Genomic DNA, 17,857 nt, shown 5'->3' with positions numbered 1-17,857 from the left:
AACAGCAACAGTCTCTAAAAATCACCTAAATAATGTGCATATTTATGTGTAAAGGATTAAAATTATATATACCAAGGATGGTCAACTGGTTTCATCATAAACATCAACTCTAGTCTATCAAAAATAGCTGCCAAGAATGGCCAATTGAGAATATCCAAGCTCAAGGGAAAAGAATACTATGATGAATTATTGGTGTCATAAGGGAGAAAATAAAAAATGGTGACAGAAGTACCAAGTCCTTGTCATACATGAGATTCACCAAACTATTAGCAGTAGTTATTTATAGAATTAGGAATGATGGCAAGAAGGCTTTTATTTTCAACATTATACACTTCTACATTGTTTGCGTTTTTTAAAGACAAGCAAGTATTACTTTCAAGATCAGCAAAAAAAAAAAAAACCCAGATACTTTAAATTTGTGAAAAATATTGCAACTTCATCATGACTACTTAATAGTAGTATAGTTCTATTTCATTACCTGCTATAAACTTATCATTTCCTTGATAATTTTTTAAAATAAAATTCTCACAAGTTTTTTTTTTGGGGGGGGGCAGGGGGCATGGGCAGAGTCTAGCTCTGTCTCCCAGGCTGGAGTGCAGTGGCGCCATCTCGGCTCACTGCAACCTTTGCCTCCCAGGTTCCAGCAATTCTCCTGCCTCAGACTCCCCAGTAGCTGGGATTACAGGCATGTGCCACCATGCCTGGATAATTTTTCTATTTTTAGTAGAGACGGGGCTTCCTCATGTTGGTCAGGCTGGTCTCCAACTCCTGATCTCAGGTGATCTGCCCACCTCGGCCTCCCCAAAGTGCTCGGATTACAGGCATGAGCCACCATGGCTAGCCTACAATTTAAGTTTTTAAAATATATTTTTTAAACCCCTTACTTATCTGGATTAAGTATTCTTTAAATATTATTTCCAATATTTATGCCATAATACTATATTAATACTCTTTTCTAATCATCAGGAAAACATGAATATAAACTAAGAATTTTATAGGAAAAAGGAGTTTTAGCACTTTTAACACTTACAATTCAATTTCAACCATGCCTCTAGAACATCCTCTCTTCACAAAAAACCCAACCTAAGACATAAAAAAGAAAAAGTGAGCTGTGTAGTGACATTCCCAGGTTAACAATCAGAGATTTAGCAGTCATTATTATTTGTCAAATCAAGATTTTTTTCAGGTACCACTTGTATGTTCGCTCCTGTCACTTTCTAAGGTATCTCTCCCAGATCTGGGTTCCTCCATTGTTCCCTCCCACAAATAACAACAATAATAATATTAGGTAAGATTTATCGAACTCCTATGCACTCCATAGCCTCTTACCAACCTCGTGACAAAGCCAGTAAGTGCCAGAAAAAGGATCTGAACCCAGGAAATCTTGGCTCCAGAGCCTGTGTACCTGTCCACTATATTAAACACCCAGACAGAAGAGAAAATGCCTGTGGGAAAACAGGTCCTATAGTATAACCACTAAGCACTCAAAGCTTCTTATTACCATTGAAGACTTCCTACAGTCGCGCAGGTTAAATATTAACAACCACGCTAATATTACCTATCCTGTTAATGATATAATTGCCACCAAGCATCGTTCTAAAAGGAGCAATATAATTGAAATTTACATGATAAAGCAGACATATCTGTGCTAGTTTCTATATGCTTATGAGTCTAAGCCCGAAAACAAAGTCTGAGCCTAAAAAAATCAGACTGGATCTTAAATCAGGCTATAAATAAGTGATAAATATTTAAAAAGGTAGAAAATATACCTCACAAATAGTAATCTTTTTAATAGTGATAATGACAGTGATGACAACAGCTAACATTTATCAAGCATTTACTATATACTGTTGTGCTAAGCACTAAACATGTATTTTCTCATTTAATACTCATAAGCAACCTTGAAGTATACATTCATTTTATAGACAATAAAGCTGAGTCCCAGAAAGATGGGTGAAAAAAAAAAAAAAAAAAAAAAGCCTTATCTTGTAACCACCAAGTACAGCCTAATGCTTAAAAGTACAGGTTTTAACATCTACTATCTAGGTTCAAATCTCAACTCCACCACATACAAGTTGTTAAACATTGGACAGTTACTTAACCTCTCTGTTTCCTCACAGGAAAACCAAGGACATCCGTGTAGGAATGACATCTGCTCATTAGCTTGCAAGAATTAAAATACTTGGTACCAATGAGGAGGAAACAAAAATCAGGAGGCAGTTCTTATTATAAAGTATCCATACAGATGGTGTAGAGTATGTTTTTGTTAAATTTTTATATTAGCATTTAAACAAAAATACATTAAATATTCTTGCTGAGAACTTGGGCATCCCATAAATACATCTGTGTACCCAAAGGGCTGCAATCTGTCATCTAGGAAACACTGCACTCCACAGCTTCCCTTAAAAATCCTATCACTCAAGGATGAGATGTGTTTTCATGACAAAAATCAACATGAGAAAGTTAGTAAAAATTGTTATAGCCAGTTCAGTCCTACTGTACAGCCCCTGGAGTACAATCCAACAGACGATTACAAAGAGATAGGGATTAAATGATCTGACAATTAAAAAACTATATATCAATATTCATAAAAATCTGAGTTGGTCCTTGGATGCTATCTGTTCCAACTCTCCCATCTTTGAAATGAAGAAAAACTGAAGTCCAGATAATTGCTCAAGGTCACAAGGCTAGTTATTAACAGAGAAAAGTATCTTCTACCTGATAAATGTCTTCCATATAGCACTAAACACACACACACACATTTTAAATAATTTGTAATCTTAAGGGGAATTTGCTTCCATTTTGTAACCATCCATTAACTTTTAATTTTTTTTATTATTTCTATCTTAATAGCATTGTGGTCAGGATATGGTCTACGTGGTGTCCATTTTTTGAAATTTTTTGATACTTGCTTTATGACTCAGTATACAATTAACTTTTAGAAATGTTAACTTGTGCTTGAAAAGAATGCATACTCTCCGGTTGTTGAGTGCACTTTTTATAATATGTCCATTAGTTCAAGCTTAACTTCATTGTTCAAATCTTTTGTAGTCTAATTTTTTTATCTGACTGATCTACTATTATTGATAGCTCTCCCAGTATGATTATGGATATGTTAACTGCTTGTTAGCATTCTGCAGATTTTGCCTATATATTTTGGAGCTAGATTATAATGTGAATTTGAGTTGGGAATTGAATTATCTTCCAGTGAATTAAAACTTTTGTCAGTGTTTAATGACCACTATTATCTATAAAATACTTTTTGCTCTAAAGTCTGTTTTTCCTAGTATTAATGCAGCTACATCTACTTTCTTTTGCATATTTGCCTGGCATGTATTTTTTTTCATCCTTTCACTCTCAACTTTTCTGTAGCACTTTATTTTAGATATGCTTATTAAAAACAAAAGAGAACTAAACATTGTTTCATTTCTCCATTCTAACAGACTTTATAATTTAATGAGAGTTTAGAGTTTAGATCATTTATAATCATTGTGATTATATCTGCACATATTTCTACCATCTTATTTTGTGATTTTTATTTTATTTATTTTTCTTGAGACAGAGTCTCACTCTTGTTGCCCAGGCTGGAGTGCAATGGTGCGATCTTGGCTCACTATAACCTCCGCCTCCTGGGTTCAAGCAATTCTCCTGCTTCAGCCTCCCGAGTAGCTGGGATTACAGGCACCCACCACCATGCCTGGCTAATTTTTGCAGTTTTAGTAGAGACGGGGTTTCACCATGTTGACCAGGCTGGTCTGGAACTCCTGACCATGGCCTCCCAAAGTGCTGGGATTACAGGCATGAGCTACCGCACCCAGCCAATATTTTGTCATTTTTAATGATCTCATTTTTTGTATCTGTTTCTTATCTCCTCCTCCTCCTCCTTTCTCAAGACTCCCTCTGGATTGTTCGGGCAGTATTTTTCCGCCCCCCACTCTCATGAATATGGTTAAGTGCCCTACGCAGGTGTACCATTTTTATCTTTTACACTGTATTTTTACTGTACCTTTTCTATATTTAGAGATGTTTACATAAGTACAGTGTAGGCCATTGTGTTACAATTGTCCACAGTATTCAGTACAGTAACATGCTCTACAGGAGTGTAGTCTAGGAGCAATAGGCTACACCATATAGCCTAAGTGGATAGTAGGCTAAACCATCTAGGTGTAAGTATTCTCTATTATGTTCACACAATGACAAAATTGTCTAATGATGCATTTTCTCAGAATATATCCCCATCATTAAGCAACATATGACTGGATTTTGTTTCTGCCCTTTGTAAGTTTACTTCACTGTTCCACAAGCCAAGTGATGCATTTAAAAAAAAAGACATATTACATGATTTCTAGCATTTTAGGTGTAAGAGACTTGAAGAATCCTCTAGTATTATGGTCCAAAATACTTCTAGAAATGAAAATCTCCTTCTAGCTTCTCTACCTGCCAAATTTATTCCTTATATTCATGCACTATTAAGTTTGCTATACCCAAGGAACTGAGGTGTAGAAATTGATGTTACTAAAAGCAATTAATAGGTTTGAAATTTCTTAAAAAGTAATTATATTAACTCACCTTATCCGCTCGTCCCATGAAAGCAGGTTTTCCAGCTAAACCAAGGCAAATGGCACACACAATGCTCGACTTCCCTGTTCCATTGGCTCCAACGATCATATTCAAGTGGGGTCCAGGAGATACTTCACAAATATCATATGTTCTGAATTATAAAGAGATGAAATTATTAAGGAGAGATACAAAACCACTTTTCCTTGCTTTACATTATCTATGAGCTTCCTCAAATTCCTTTAAAAACTAGCTAACCTTACAAATTTAATGTTTTTTATAGGTTTTTAATAAACAACTTTAGAAAGAATACCAATAGAAATGAAAAGGCAGTAATGCATAACTAAAGAATATAATTTCATATACTTTTTTCAAAAGTCTGCTGAAGAAAGTGAAGTTTGATACCTTGTTCTTTTTTAATAATTACAAAACACTGGACACTATATCAAAGATACTACACAAAATAACTTTAAAACAAATTTTATAGGAGAGGCCACGGCTTACCTTGAATCTGTGAATTTTACATTCATATTTCTTTTAAATTATAATGCTTAATGGTTATTCATATTTTAATATTTCAAACAATCTAAGCAGATTTTTAATTACAAAACTGAAGATATATCTCAACCCAAAAGTTTCATTTTATTAACTTTTAAAAATTATTTTCCAAGCCAGGCACCATGGTATGTGCCTATAGTCCCAGCTACCAGGGAGCCTGAGGCCAGAGTACCACTTGAGCCTAGGAGGTCAAAGCCAGCCTAGGCATCATAGAGAGCCACTGCCCTACAAAACAAAAGTTGAAAGCTGACTAGCACTCTAATTATAGTTAGCATCTAATCTTTATTAGTTGCTAGGGACAGTTATGACAAAATGTGAAGCAAACTCTGACTCAGACATTCTTTTAACTCGCCTTTGAATACTCTGAATTTGAACCCATAAAAAGTGTCCTTTGTCCACAGCATTTCAGTTAGCTCTCAGGTAGCTGCCAACTAATTCCTCATGAATAAATGCTTAGCCTGCTATTCATCTTCTAAGTATATAAATAACCAAGCACACACATTAATATTTTAAGAAATTAATGATTTTGAAATGTCAGGTGGTAATAAAAATACAGGTGGCAAAGACGTATTTTCTGGCAGGTTTGCTAATCCCACACCTCTACACAGCATCTACTACTTTATCTTTTTAGCTGTTTTGTTCTGCTAGCAGCTAGGTTTCAAAAGGGCCCTTTATTATGGTTACAATAAAACTAGTTTGGGAACTTCAGACATGTAGGAAATTACCTGACATGGAACTTCTTACTCTCAACACATGAAGCCCCACTTGGATTTCCTGTTGTGGAATCTCTGTGTAAATGTTATACTAAAACGATGAAACTGGTATTTAAGAAAACAGAACACGGAAAAGCATGAGAATTTCTGGCCTATAAAATACGCATCGATATTACAAATAGGGACAGTTGCCAAAAACAAAGCCTCTGCATTTTTTTTTTTTTTTTTTGGCGGGGGTAGGCGGGGGATTTTTCTTGCCTTCAGCTACCCAGATCAAGTGTCTGCACTGTTTAAAATCAATCTTCTGATTCTACGATGTATTTATTGGGAATTCCCTTATCATGAGTTTCCTTTCCTCTGAGCTCCCTCTGAAAGAGCTATTGGTAAAGACCCACCCTCTTATCATTCCATATACTTCACGAGGTATCTCATGTATTCTCTATGGCCTCAATGATTCCTTTTTTTCTCCAAGTCTTTATATACTATCTACATGCTGAAAGCAGTCCAGATGACCTCTATATGCAATGGTCACCTCAATAACGCTATTTGAATGTCCCATAACAGTCATCTTAAACTTAACACATTTAAAACGAAATCCACCATCTTTCCCATCCAAAACCACTCTTGTGGTCTCTTAGTGAATGGTATTATCATTCATGCCATTGACCAAATCAGAAACCTAGGCATTAGTTTTGCATCCTCTTTGGTTCTTTCATCTCTTCTGACTCCACCCAAACCACCACTCCATCATCCAATCAATCACCAAGTGATGCTGGTAGAATTGTAAATCTGATGTCACTTGTTAAAAAAGAAAAATTAAGGAAAAACCCATCACAGCCGAGTTTCATCTTTTTCTACTTTTTATCTCCTTTCCCTATTCTCTCCTCAGACCTCTAAATTCTACCTATAATGTACTTCTTTCAGTTTTGTGACTATAATTTCTTATTGCTCTGAAGTATTTGCACATGTTATTCCTTCAGCCTCCAAGTGTCTTCCTCCACTCCCAACTCCATTTGACTTGGTTCACTCACTACTCTCTTCCAGGCTATTTACATTCTCTGACTACCCATCTTATTTCCTTGCTAATTCTCTAAGCGCATCTTTCTCTACCTCATGCCTAAAACTCAAAATCCCCTCATTAAAATAAACAGCATCTCACTAACCTCTGCACTTCCAGCTACCTTCTCTTTCTTCTCTTTGCATCCGGCCTGCAAAGTTTTCTGCTTCCACTGCTTCATTAAAAGGTCAAAGATTTCCCAATTGCTAAATGCAGTGGGCTCTTTTCAGTCCCGCTATCTGACTTCAATGTAGCAGGTGATATTTTTGAAACATTCTTTTTCCTTGGCTTCTTTGATAATTGTCTCCCACTGTTTTCATCTTACCTCCCTGAATAGTTCCTTCTGACTTTGAGTCCTTCTTCAGTTCACCCTTAATGTAGGCATTCTCCCAAGACTCTGTACACGGTCTTCTAGTTCTTCAATTCATAATTCCTATTGGGCAATCATAACCAGTTCTGCAACTTCATCAATCACCTGTATGCATGACTCCCAAAACTCTCATCTGTTCATATTTTCCTCTAAGCTCCAGACTCCTACATTCTGCCTATAGAACATCTCTCTTAGATGCCACAAAGGAAACTTTAAGTCACAGGATCTAAGAGGCATTTATTATTCTCCTCAAACTGCTCCCTCTTCTGAATAGCACCTGATCAATTAGCTAAGGCTCTTACACTTGGGAAAAATGCTGCATTCCTCCCTTTCCCCCATGCCTCACAACTATTCTGTAGCTGGATCCTGTCAAATCTCATTCCTTCACACTCTGATCATCTCTTGCCTTCGTATTGTCTTTTTGCTTCCAATCTTGCACCCTTTCTAAATCATCCTCTACAGTGCTTCCAGAATAACAGAACACACGTCATTCCCTGTTGAAAACACACCGTGGCTGCCTACAGGATGATGCCGGAACTTCTTAGCATAGTAAACATACAGGCCTCTGAATGGTTGCTTACCCTTTGTCCAAATACTCACTCACATCCTATATTCTTGCCTTACTAAAATACTTGACGCTTTCTAAATATACCAAACTATTTCAGACAGTTCCTTCTGTCTTCAATGCTCTTCACTTCTTGTAAGACTTTCCTATCTTCTTAGGCGGGTGCAGTGGCTCATGTCTGTAATCCCAGCACTTTGGGAGGCCGAGGTGAGTTTCTTGAGCCCAGAAGTTCGAAACTAGCCTGGGCAACATGGTGAAACCCCATCTCTACAAAAAAATTTTAAAACATTAGCCAGGTATGGTACGCGCCTATAGTCCGAGCTACTTGAAAGGCTGAGGTAGGAGGATCACTTGAGAAGGGGAGGTCCAGGCTTCACGGAGCCCTGATCATGCCACTGAGCTCCAGCGTGGGCAACAGAGCAAGACCAAAGACTTTCATATCTTCTTTACAAAGCCCTTTCTCATACTCGTAGACAAAACTAACCACTTCATCCTTTGTGAAGGATCCTGATATATGTTGTTATGGTATCTAACTAATTTGATTACATTTATCTTTCCTGATCTGGATTCAAATAGCAATGCAACTATGTAACAGCTGCGTAAAACTGGGCAAAATAACCTACTGAGCTTCTTTCAGCAATGGAAATTATCAAGATAGAGTTGTTATGAAGAAAGAATGAGTGCACTATGTACCTGGCACACAATAGGTGCTTGAAAAAAAAAGGTAGTATTGTTATTACAATTCTGTTATCCTTATGCCTCTATGTGCAAGCTTAAAAAAGACTACCGGCCGGACATGGTGGCTCACGCCTGTAATCCCAGCACTACGGGAGGCCGAGGCGGGCAGATCACCTGAGGTCAAAAGTTCCAGATCAGCCTGGTCAACACGGTGAAACCGCGTGTCTACTAAAATACCAAAAAAATAGCTGGGCGTGGTGGCGGCTGGCTGTAATCCCAGCTACGCGGGAGGCTGAGGCAGGAGAATTGATTGAAACTGGGAGGCGGAGGTTGCAGTGAGCCGAGATTGCGCCACTACCTTCCAGCCCGGACGACAGTATGACACTCCGTCTCAAAAACAAAAACTAGCCGGGCGTGGTGGCGCGCGCCTGTAGTCCCAGCTACTCGGGAGGCTGACCCAGAAGAATCGCTTGAAACCGAGAGGCGGAAGTTGCAGTGGGCCGAGATCGCGGCACAGCACTCCATCCAGCGTGGGCTACAGGAGCGCAACTCCGTCTCAAAAAAAAAAAAAGAAAAAGACCTGGAACAAATGAACTGGAAGGTGCTAGGCAAATACATGATATATTTAAAACTTACTAAATTCTAAAGCGGTAACTAGTTGTCTGAAGGGGAGAGGGAGGAACCAGGGAAGAAAACTGGGTTTAGTGGGGTCAAGGGTTTGTAGGGAGGTCCAACAATTGCCAGTAAGGGTTTAATTTTTTTGTACCTGTAACCTCCATTCCCGAACAACCTTTACCGTCTTATCTACTCCTCTCTGGCAAATGCCTACCCTAAGAATACGCCACAGAATCACTACCACGCCGAATTAACTGTTGCCTCCTCTTAAGTTCCCGGGGACAATACTTCTGTGAATTCCAGACCAGGGCCGCTATGGATCGCGACTCCCAGCGGGCAGAGACCTACTCCCTCCTACAACCACTACCTGCTACATGACACCTTTGGAAAACCTTGGCTGACTAAATTTAAAAACCACATCACCCAAGGCACACATCTCCTACATCATACACGTCAATCTCCACAGCCTACGTAGGAAAATCCTCAAGGGAACCCCGGCACGAATTCAAGGCCAGACCCACAAGCCAGGTACACACCCACACGCCCACGCCCGCGCGCTGCCGGCGCCCCGGGGCCTGCTGGCCAGCACACCTCCACACCCGCGGCGCGGCCTCCGGGCAACTTACAGGAAGTTCTCCATCGAGATGCGGACGATAGAGCCTTCCACGAAAGGCCCGGACGACTGCAACAGCGGCAGCTGCGGGGCCGAATTCTTCCTCTTGCTCGGGACCTCCGACGAAGGGTCTCTCGGGAGAGCTCTCTTGGAAGGCTGGGGGCTTGGAGTTGACGTCTTCTTGCTCGGAGTCGCCATCCTGGTTTCCTCAGCGTCCCACAGCGACTTCCGTTCCCACCGTCCGGCAGCCCAGGCGCCCAAGCGCCCAACCACCCACGCGCCCCGCTCCCGCGCGAACTGCCGCGAACTGTTACCGCGCGCTCGCTCCCGCGATCTCGCGCCGCGCCTGCGCAGTTCAGGTCCGGCGACGTCAGCAGGCCCGCCCCGCCCCTCCCGCGCTCCGCCGCGCCGTGCGAGGCCCAGACTGAGGGCGAAACAGCAGGCAGGACTGGGTGGAGACGTTCGGGGACGTGGCAACTGGAGTTTCTTCTCCGTATATTTCGGCATTCAGTTCCTTTTTTTTTTTTTTTAAACTCAGGAAAAAATCTCAATTGCGTTTAGTATTTTGAAAGCCACTTTATTGCTTCCCGAGCCTCAGTCATGTGTGGTGGGAGGCTTCTGTGGGTGGCACCTGGGGCGTCCACGGCCGCCAAGGCAGGAGGACGTCAGGCCCTGCTTGCTCCCACCCTTTCCAGGTGAGAGCTCCCGGGCACGCCCGTCCTTGGCTCTTCGTCCTCTTGGTGTTCTTCCCTGTTGCTTCAAATCAGGTTCCTGTCTCAAAAATCCGAAAAAGAAATCCTCCCAAATGACTCTGTGCCCGACGCTCCGTTAAGGCATCGTGCTAGGCGTTCTCAAACTCGTGAAATGACTACACTGCACAGGTTAACCTCATTGCTACTCGTCCCCTTGCCTCCTAATTCTCTGGTTAAACTTCCGCCCCCGAGGTTTCTAGAAATCCCTGAGCTAGAATGCGCTGCCTTCATTAAGAGGGTGTTCTGCTTCCGTCTGCTCACATTCATCTAGTAAGCCCTCTCGTTAAAGAGGAGGCAGCACACCGAGGCCTGTCTAGAACTTCTTTCATTCAACCAACAGTGAATGTCTAATCTACAAGAAACTGGAGCCGTGGCAGTTTAGGAGCCTGCCAAGGTTGCATCCCTGGGAGCTTATTTTCTATTGTGGGAGACAGGAAAAGAACAAGTGAATCAACTGTGAAATTAAATAATTCAAACTTAAAGCTGTTGGAACTTTAAATTATTCTGAGCCTTGCGAAGAATGTGGCGATGGGGCCTGAGTCCCATGGCATACAGCTGCAATGTCTGCCTTGTTTTTTCCTATAATCAGGAAGACCAAACAGAGACAGAGGTAAGACCCCCTCAGATCACTACCCCCTTCATAAATTAATATAGTTATCTTCCTTGGAATGTAGCTATCTATAACTAATCTAATCGCTGTACTTTATGCACTGCTCTTGTATTGAAAATGTACTCCTGCTGAACCTTCTCTGTTTCTGCCTGTGTAAATGAAACCTTAACTTCACTTTGGAACATTGACCCTATTTGTTTGGAGTTGGTGTTTCCAGGTGGCTGTCCTCAAGCTTTGCGTTAGAATAAACTCTATACTTAATGATATTTTCTGAATTTCACTACTTAAGGCTGACACAACAAATGATTAGGATAATGTCGGACTGTGACAGGTGTTAGGAAGAAAACAAAATGAACCTGATGGGTGGGAGGTACGGAAGGCCTCTTAGAGAGGTGGTGGTGTTTAAGATAAACTCTGAAGGACGAGAAGAAACTGTGACGATCTGAGAAAAGAGCACCCCAGGCAAAAGAATTTTGCTGGAACATACCAGTAAGGACAAAAGCTCTGAGGTGGGAAGGCCAGTGTTGCTGCAGAGCAGTGAACAAGGTTGCAGAGCAGAACCTTGTCCATCGTGGAAAAGCCTGAATTTTATTTTTAAAGCAATGGGAAGCCATTGCAAAGTTTTAAGCAGGAGAGGGCCATGTTCTGACTAAAGCTTTTAATTTTTTTATTTGATTTTTTTTATTTGATTTTTTTGAGACAGCGTCTCAGCCAGTCGCCCAGGCTGGAGTGCAGTAGTGCCACCTCAGCTCACTGCAACCTCTGCCTCCCTGGTTCAAGCGGTTCTTCTGCCTCAGCCTCCCGAGTAGCTGGGATTACAGGTGCATGCCACCACACCTGGCTAATTTTTGTATTTTTAGTAGAGACGAGGTTTCACCATTTTGGCCAGGCTGGTCTGTAACTCCTGACCTCAAGTGATCCGCCCACCTCGGTGTCCCGAAGTGCTGGCACTACAGGAATGAGCCACTGTGCCTGGCCTTAAAGTTTTTAAATAATAATTCTGGTTGCTGTGTGGAAAATGGATTAGAGGGGACCAAGTGTGGAAGTGGAAGGCCACTTAGAAAGCTATTGCAGTAGATCCCTGATTCCTGACTCCTAGACCAAAGCTCCTTTCCCAGGTCTCTGCTGCTTCCTCTCACACAAGGACTCCGCTCCAGAGAAAATAGAGTAAGTAAAAAGCATGTGAACTTGTCGTAGTTACTGGAAATTTTCTTAAATGCAAATGAAAATGAGAGAGACGGGAAGGAAAAATCATTGAAAAAATTCAGACTGCAGAAGCAGCCTACCTGAAAAGTCACAGCAACAGGCAAAAAATAAAACAACCTTGGGAAAACCTCAGGTTGCACCTGGACAGATAGACAGCTTTAAGCACAGATAAACAAGCACAGGAATGGGAGAGTCTCGACTTCATACTCATACAATGGGCCCCAGTAAAAACTGTGAGACTTAATAAGTACATTCCTTTCCGTTTAGGCACACTAAGATACGGAAGCTAGAAGCTTATACAGGGAGGGTGGGGGGATGCCTGCAGCTGCAAGAAAATGTCTGGGAACAGACACAGAAACTTAAGCGACACAAAGCAGCACAGAGCAGCATAAACTAAAAGCCTGCTTATGTGATCAAGGAATTGGGTAAAGGCTGTTAGGAACTCTGCTCTATGCCGATAGCACACCTGGTCCCAACTAAATCTTCAGGCCCTGGGAAGATAAGACACCCCTCCTCACTAGTCCATTTATAAAAACCCTGACGTTTTACTACAACTTGGCAGTCCACTCAGACTCCCCTCTCTAATGCAGAGAGCTTCTTTTCTTTCTTTCACTTATTAAACTTTTGCTCCAACCCCACCTTTGTGTCCACGTTCCTTAATTTTCTTGGACGTGAGGACAAAGAACCCAGGGTACTAGTTCAGACAATGAGAAACTGCTACGTTAAGGTGCGTTGGTGAGATTGCAACAAAAATAAAGAATAATTTTTAAACTGTTCAAATGGCGGTGAGTAACGAAAAAACTCAGTGCTCAGGAGGGCACAATACTGTCCTTCCCTGAGTTGCTAGCATGAATTTTTTGAAAAGTAAAGGCTCTGCTTCAAGAGCTGTAGAAAAGTCAGATTGTTTGATGAAGTTACTACATTTAGGGGAATCTACCCTGATGAACAAATAAGAATTATAGACATTAGTAATGGGAGCTGAGGGCAGGGAGCTAGTCATCATTTTTGTACAATGATCAGTCCTTTTTTTTTCTTCCCTTTTTTGGCAATCAATAGCAACATTTATTTCCTAGATCCCCCAGGAGAGGGGTAAGGAGCCAAGAAACCCCACATTATAAGACTTGCAGCCTCTGAAGTAGCTGTGTGAATAGCATGATTAAATAATTTCAGATTTTCTGTGTCTTCTTGAGTCAGTTTTAATAGGTTGTGCTTTTCAAGTAATTTGTCCTTTTCATCTAAGTTGTCAAACTTATTACATGAAGTTATGTGTTAATATCCATTAACGTTTGCAGCATCTATAGTGATGCTTCCTCTTTCTCACCTGATACTGGTAAATTGTTCATTTCTTCCTCTCATTTATTAATCTAGTAGAGGTTACGTATGTTTTATTAATCTTTTTAAAGGAACAACTTGATTTTTGCTTTTGTTGACTTTTGATTTCATAATTTCTACTTATCTTCGTAATTAACTTTCTGTTAAAGTTTAATTTGTTCTTTCCCCTCCAGCTTTTTAAAATTTGTTCTTTCCCCCTCAGCTTTTTAAAAATTATTTTTTGAATATATATATATTTGTACATATTAATGGGGTACATGTGCAATTTTTTTACATGCGTATGATATGTAATGATTAAGTTAGGGTATTTATAATGTCTATGTGATGGGTCCCTTTCAAGTCTTCCAGCTATTTTGAAAAATACAATAGATAATTGTTAACTATAGTCACTCTACTGTGCTATCAAACATTAGAATGTATTCCTTCTATGTGATTAGTCTTTAGTGAACTAATCAAATTGTGTTTCTAAACTTGAAATTTTAGAATGAGTCCCTGAACTTGTGATGACTTCACAAATGTAGACACTCTACAAGTTTTAAACAGCTACTCAGTCATGCTGTAACACCATCCTTTTAAAAAGGAAATGTTATTGGTTTTAGCTGTGATTACCATAGCAACACATGTTAAATGCAGAAAATTTGGGAAAACACACAGAAAAACACATGCAAAGGAAAAACTTATAATTCCTCTACCCAGGTTAATTGTTAAAATTTTGGTGTATGTTTTGGCATCTTTTTTTCTTGTATACTTGTACCTATGGTCTGTGCCTTTTGTTTTAAAAAAGGATGATTCTGCACAAATTGTTCTATATATACCATATTTACCCCCTCCCCCACTTAATATATTATGAATAACTTTCCATGCCATAATTTTTTTTGTGATATAGTTTTTTTCTGTGATATAGTTTTAAGTAATCACATAGTATTCCATTAAACAAATGTACCATTCTTGATTTAAATAGTTCTCATTTGTTGGATTCTGTATAACTGGAAGTTAGCATGACCAAAGATTCTCTGGCAAACTATACTAGCTCAGTGCTTTTTAACACTTTGAAAATTTCATGCACCTGTCAGAGTATACACATTATCTTGCCACACCTCGATTATTTAATTCCACTTTTGCAAACCATCTTGAAAGAGGTGATTTTAAAAAGGCAGAGAGAGATTTTTGGAAATAGAATATCAACCTGAATTTGATGCTAATTAATGAGTGAGCCACAATAGAGCCGATGCTACTTATCAGCTTAGTCAGACATCAGCTAATAGACATGGCAAAGCAATTGTATTTAACTTTCTGCTGACCAAGGAGTAAGTAACCAGGGCCATTTTGAGTGACAGCCTTCCAATTCTGCAGGAACTTTAAAAACTGACAAATAAAAAGTTGACAGAAATGGGCAGGGTCAAGGATTATGCATGTATTTCACCTCACTATCACAATACACTGTTTTAATTTGGGTTGGTCTGCTCTAAGAAAATACCATAGACTGTGTGGCTTATAAAAATAGAAATTTATTTCTAGCAGTTCTAGAGCTTGAGAGGTGGGAGATCAAGGAACCAGCAGATTTGGTGTGTGGTGAGGGCTTACATCCTCATAGACAGTGCCTTCTCACTGTGTCCTCCCATGGTGGAGAGGAAGAACTCATCTCTGTAGCCTCTTGTAAGGGCACTGATCCTATTTATGGGGGCTCTGCCCTCGTGACCTAATCACTTCCCAAAGCCCCCACCTCCTAATACCATCATAATGGGGGTTAAGTTTCAACATATAAATTTTGAAGGGATGCGAACATTTAGACCATAACAACTATCTTCTATGTTCTCTTTTTTGGCTTTACTCCAAGCTTTTGATAATGCTGCCACAAGAAATTGGAACAAGGTGCATGTAATAGAACCCTGTGAGACCGTCTCTGAGGGCATATTACTTTTGCTTTTGGCAAATTCATAAAGTAAATAAGTGAACCTTCATGGCCTGAAAGGGAGGGAAGAAGGCAGATGGTAAAACTCAAGTCCTTGGTACCCAGGACCAAGTCCCATTCTATCCCCCCAAACGCTGAGCAAAACCACACACTTTCTAATCAATCTTGTTAAAGAATTGGTGGAACAGATCTAGGCAGGGATTAGGGGTCTGAGGAAAACCAGTGCCCCTCCCACGGAGGAACTAAAACCCCATACAGCAGGCTTCTGCTGGAGATATGAATACCTTCTTGAGAGAATGTTTAAAAATGTTTTTCGTTTTTAAACATTTGTTTCAAACATCATACAAAAGTTTAAAATGATCAAAATGTCTGCTGCTTCTTACTGTAGTAGTATTAACATTGGAACTGCATAGTTTTGGTGGTAGAATTGGTAGTAATTGGTAACTGTAGAATTGGTAGTAATAGCTAATACAACAGCATTTACTACACACCAGCTATGGTTCTAAGCACCTTTACTGATTTCATTTCTATATGCTGGATCAGTGTCTCAACAGACTGGCCTCTTTCTAAAATTTCTATTTATTGGGTGCAAAAACTGATGGAAAGATTCAAAAAAATAATCACAATTAATGTAACATTTCAAGTGTTCTTTGTGATGTGTTACAATAGAGAGCCTAAAGATGAATGGGCCTTCATCGCTTTCAAGGATGTAAAATGAGAAAACAGTATTAAATTGTTCCAGAAGAACTGACCTTCAGTTTCAGAAAGATGAATGAGTTGCTAAAGCACTGTGTAATCTCCTTTCCTGGAAGTCTGTGCTTATTGAACTCACAGTCCTTCTTGCCCAGGGAAGGCCAGGAACATAAGCAGAGCTCTAGGAGGACTTCGGGAGTGGACGAATGTTTCTTCTCCTACCCCGTTACTTCCCAAAGGAAAGAAAATTGGTAGTTGTCAGAACTGTGGTAAAACTTCAGAAACCAGCTACCTAAATTATAAAACGAGTCTTTTGGTATCAGTCTCCTAGAGTGGCACTTTCATCCTAGCATTGTTCTAACAAGCTGGGACGCCGCCGAGCTCCCCCAGAAACGGGCTGGTTTTAAGTTCTCATTTCCACTGCTTTCATTAGTAGATATAATTTTTTTTTAGAATTAAAATTATTTTTGTATTTTTGTTATTTAGGAAATTTGAATATCCAAAAAGCACAGAGCAGAAACCAGTCACCATTCATCCACATTCCTACAATCAAAAAAAATTAACACATGGCAATTTGACATATCTTCTAGTTTTTGTTCTTTCCTATTATCTACTTTTTAAAAAATTACACGTGGGGCCGGGCACAGTGGCTCATGCCTGTAATCCCAGCACTTTGGGAGGCAGGCGGATCACTTGAGGCCGGGAGTTCAAGACCAGCCTGGCCAACATGGCGAAACCCTGTCTCTACTAAAATTACAAAAAGATTAGCTGGGCGTGGTGGTGTGTGCCTGGGGTCCCAGCTACTCAGGAGGCTGAGGCATGAGAATTGCTTGAACCCAGGAGGTGGAGGTTGCAGTGAGCCGAGACTGCCACTGCACTCCAGCCTGGGCAACAGAGTGAGACTCTGCTTCAAAATAAAAAATAAATTACATGTGAAACATATGATTACATTCCCTTTTTAAAAGCGAGAATAATACAAATAAAATTAGTGTGCATTTGACGTTTATCTCTCTCAGTCTTGTTGCTTTATCCTTTATCCTCCAGAGTTAACTACTCGTATGCGCTTGTGCAGTGTATAATGTCCTTTCAGGCCATTTTTGTATTTTACATGCATTTTTTCTATAGAGAATATGTAATAATATTTTGAGTGCAAATGTATTACATAAACACAATATATTAAATACATACATAAATGTATTACTATAAAAATAAACTAAGAATAGTTATATTAAAAAGTATATATTTTGAAATGTGTCCATGTTGATACATATAAATCCAGTTCCCTTTTATTGCTGTAGAGTTTTTATGTGAGTATATGACACTTTATCCATTACTCTACTAATTTGACATATAGATTGCTTCCAGTTTTTCATTTTTACAGTGTTTCAGGGATATGTCTTTATGTACATGTGCAAACATTTCTCTAGGATAGATACCAAAGTTTAGAATTGCTAGACTGTATACCATACTTATTACTCTCCTTCAGTTTCTTGGTATTGTGGATATTATTGCTTGTGGCAAATCTGGTAACTGATAATTTGAGAATTATATCAGTACAGGCTTGACTCAGTGGCCCATGCCTGTAATCTTAGCACTTTGGGACGCCAAGGAGGGTGAATCGCTTGA

The 17,857-nt window shown here is 39.9% G+C and overlaps 1 protein-coding gene across 15 annotated transcripts in view; it reads right to left on the bottom strand.

The window, feature by feature from the left end:
• Positions 1 to 10,233, bottom strand: part of SMC5 (structural maintenance of chromosomes 5) — a 96,129-nt gene extending 85,896 nt beyond the window's left edge. For 12 of the 15 annotated variants that reach the window (XR_010148677.1, XM_520066.8, XM_009456708.5 and 9 more), the window contains exons 1-3: positions 9,740 to 10,233; positions 4,570 to 4,711; positions 1,031 to 1,083 (exon numbers count right to left, since the gene is read on the bottom strand). Coding sequence is in view for 14 of the 15 variants with exons in the window: in XM_520066.8 (XP_520066.5) it covers positions 1,031 to 1,083; positions 4,570 to 4,711; positions 9,740 to 10,233 (689 nt within the window). In the remaining variant the exon portion in view is untranslated. The remainder of the gene's footprint in view (positions 1 to 1,030; positions 1,084 to 4,569; positions 4,712 to 9,739) is intronic. The other 3 variants (XM_009456707.5, XM_054658155.2, XM_063787764.1) reach the window with 1 other exon arrangement.
• Between the last annotated feature and the right edge of the window lie 7,624 nt (positions 10,234 to 17,857).

This window comes from Pan troglodytes, chromosome 11 (genome assembly GCF_028858775.2).
Source record: "Pan troglodytes isolate AG18354 chromosome 11, NHGRI_mPanTro3-v2.0_pri, whole genome shotgun sequence".
In the NCBI taxonomy this organism is placed as follows: Eukaryota; Metazoa; Chordata; class Mammalia; order Primates; family Hominidae; genus Pan; species Pan troglodytes.
This window is presented reverse-complemented; position numbering and strand designations above follow the sequence as displayed.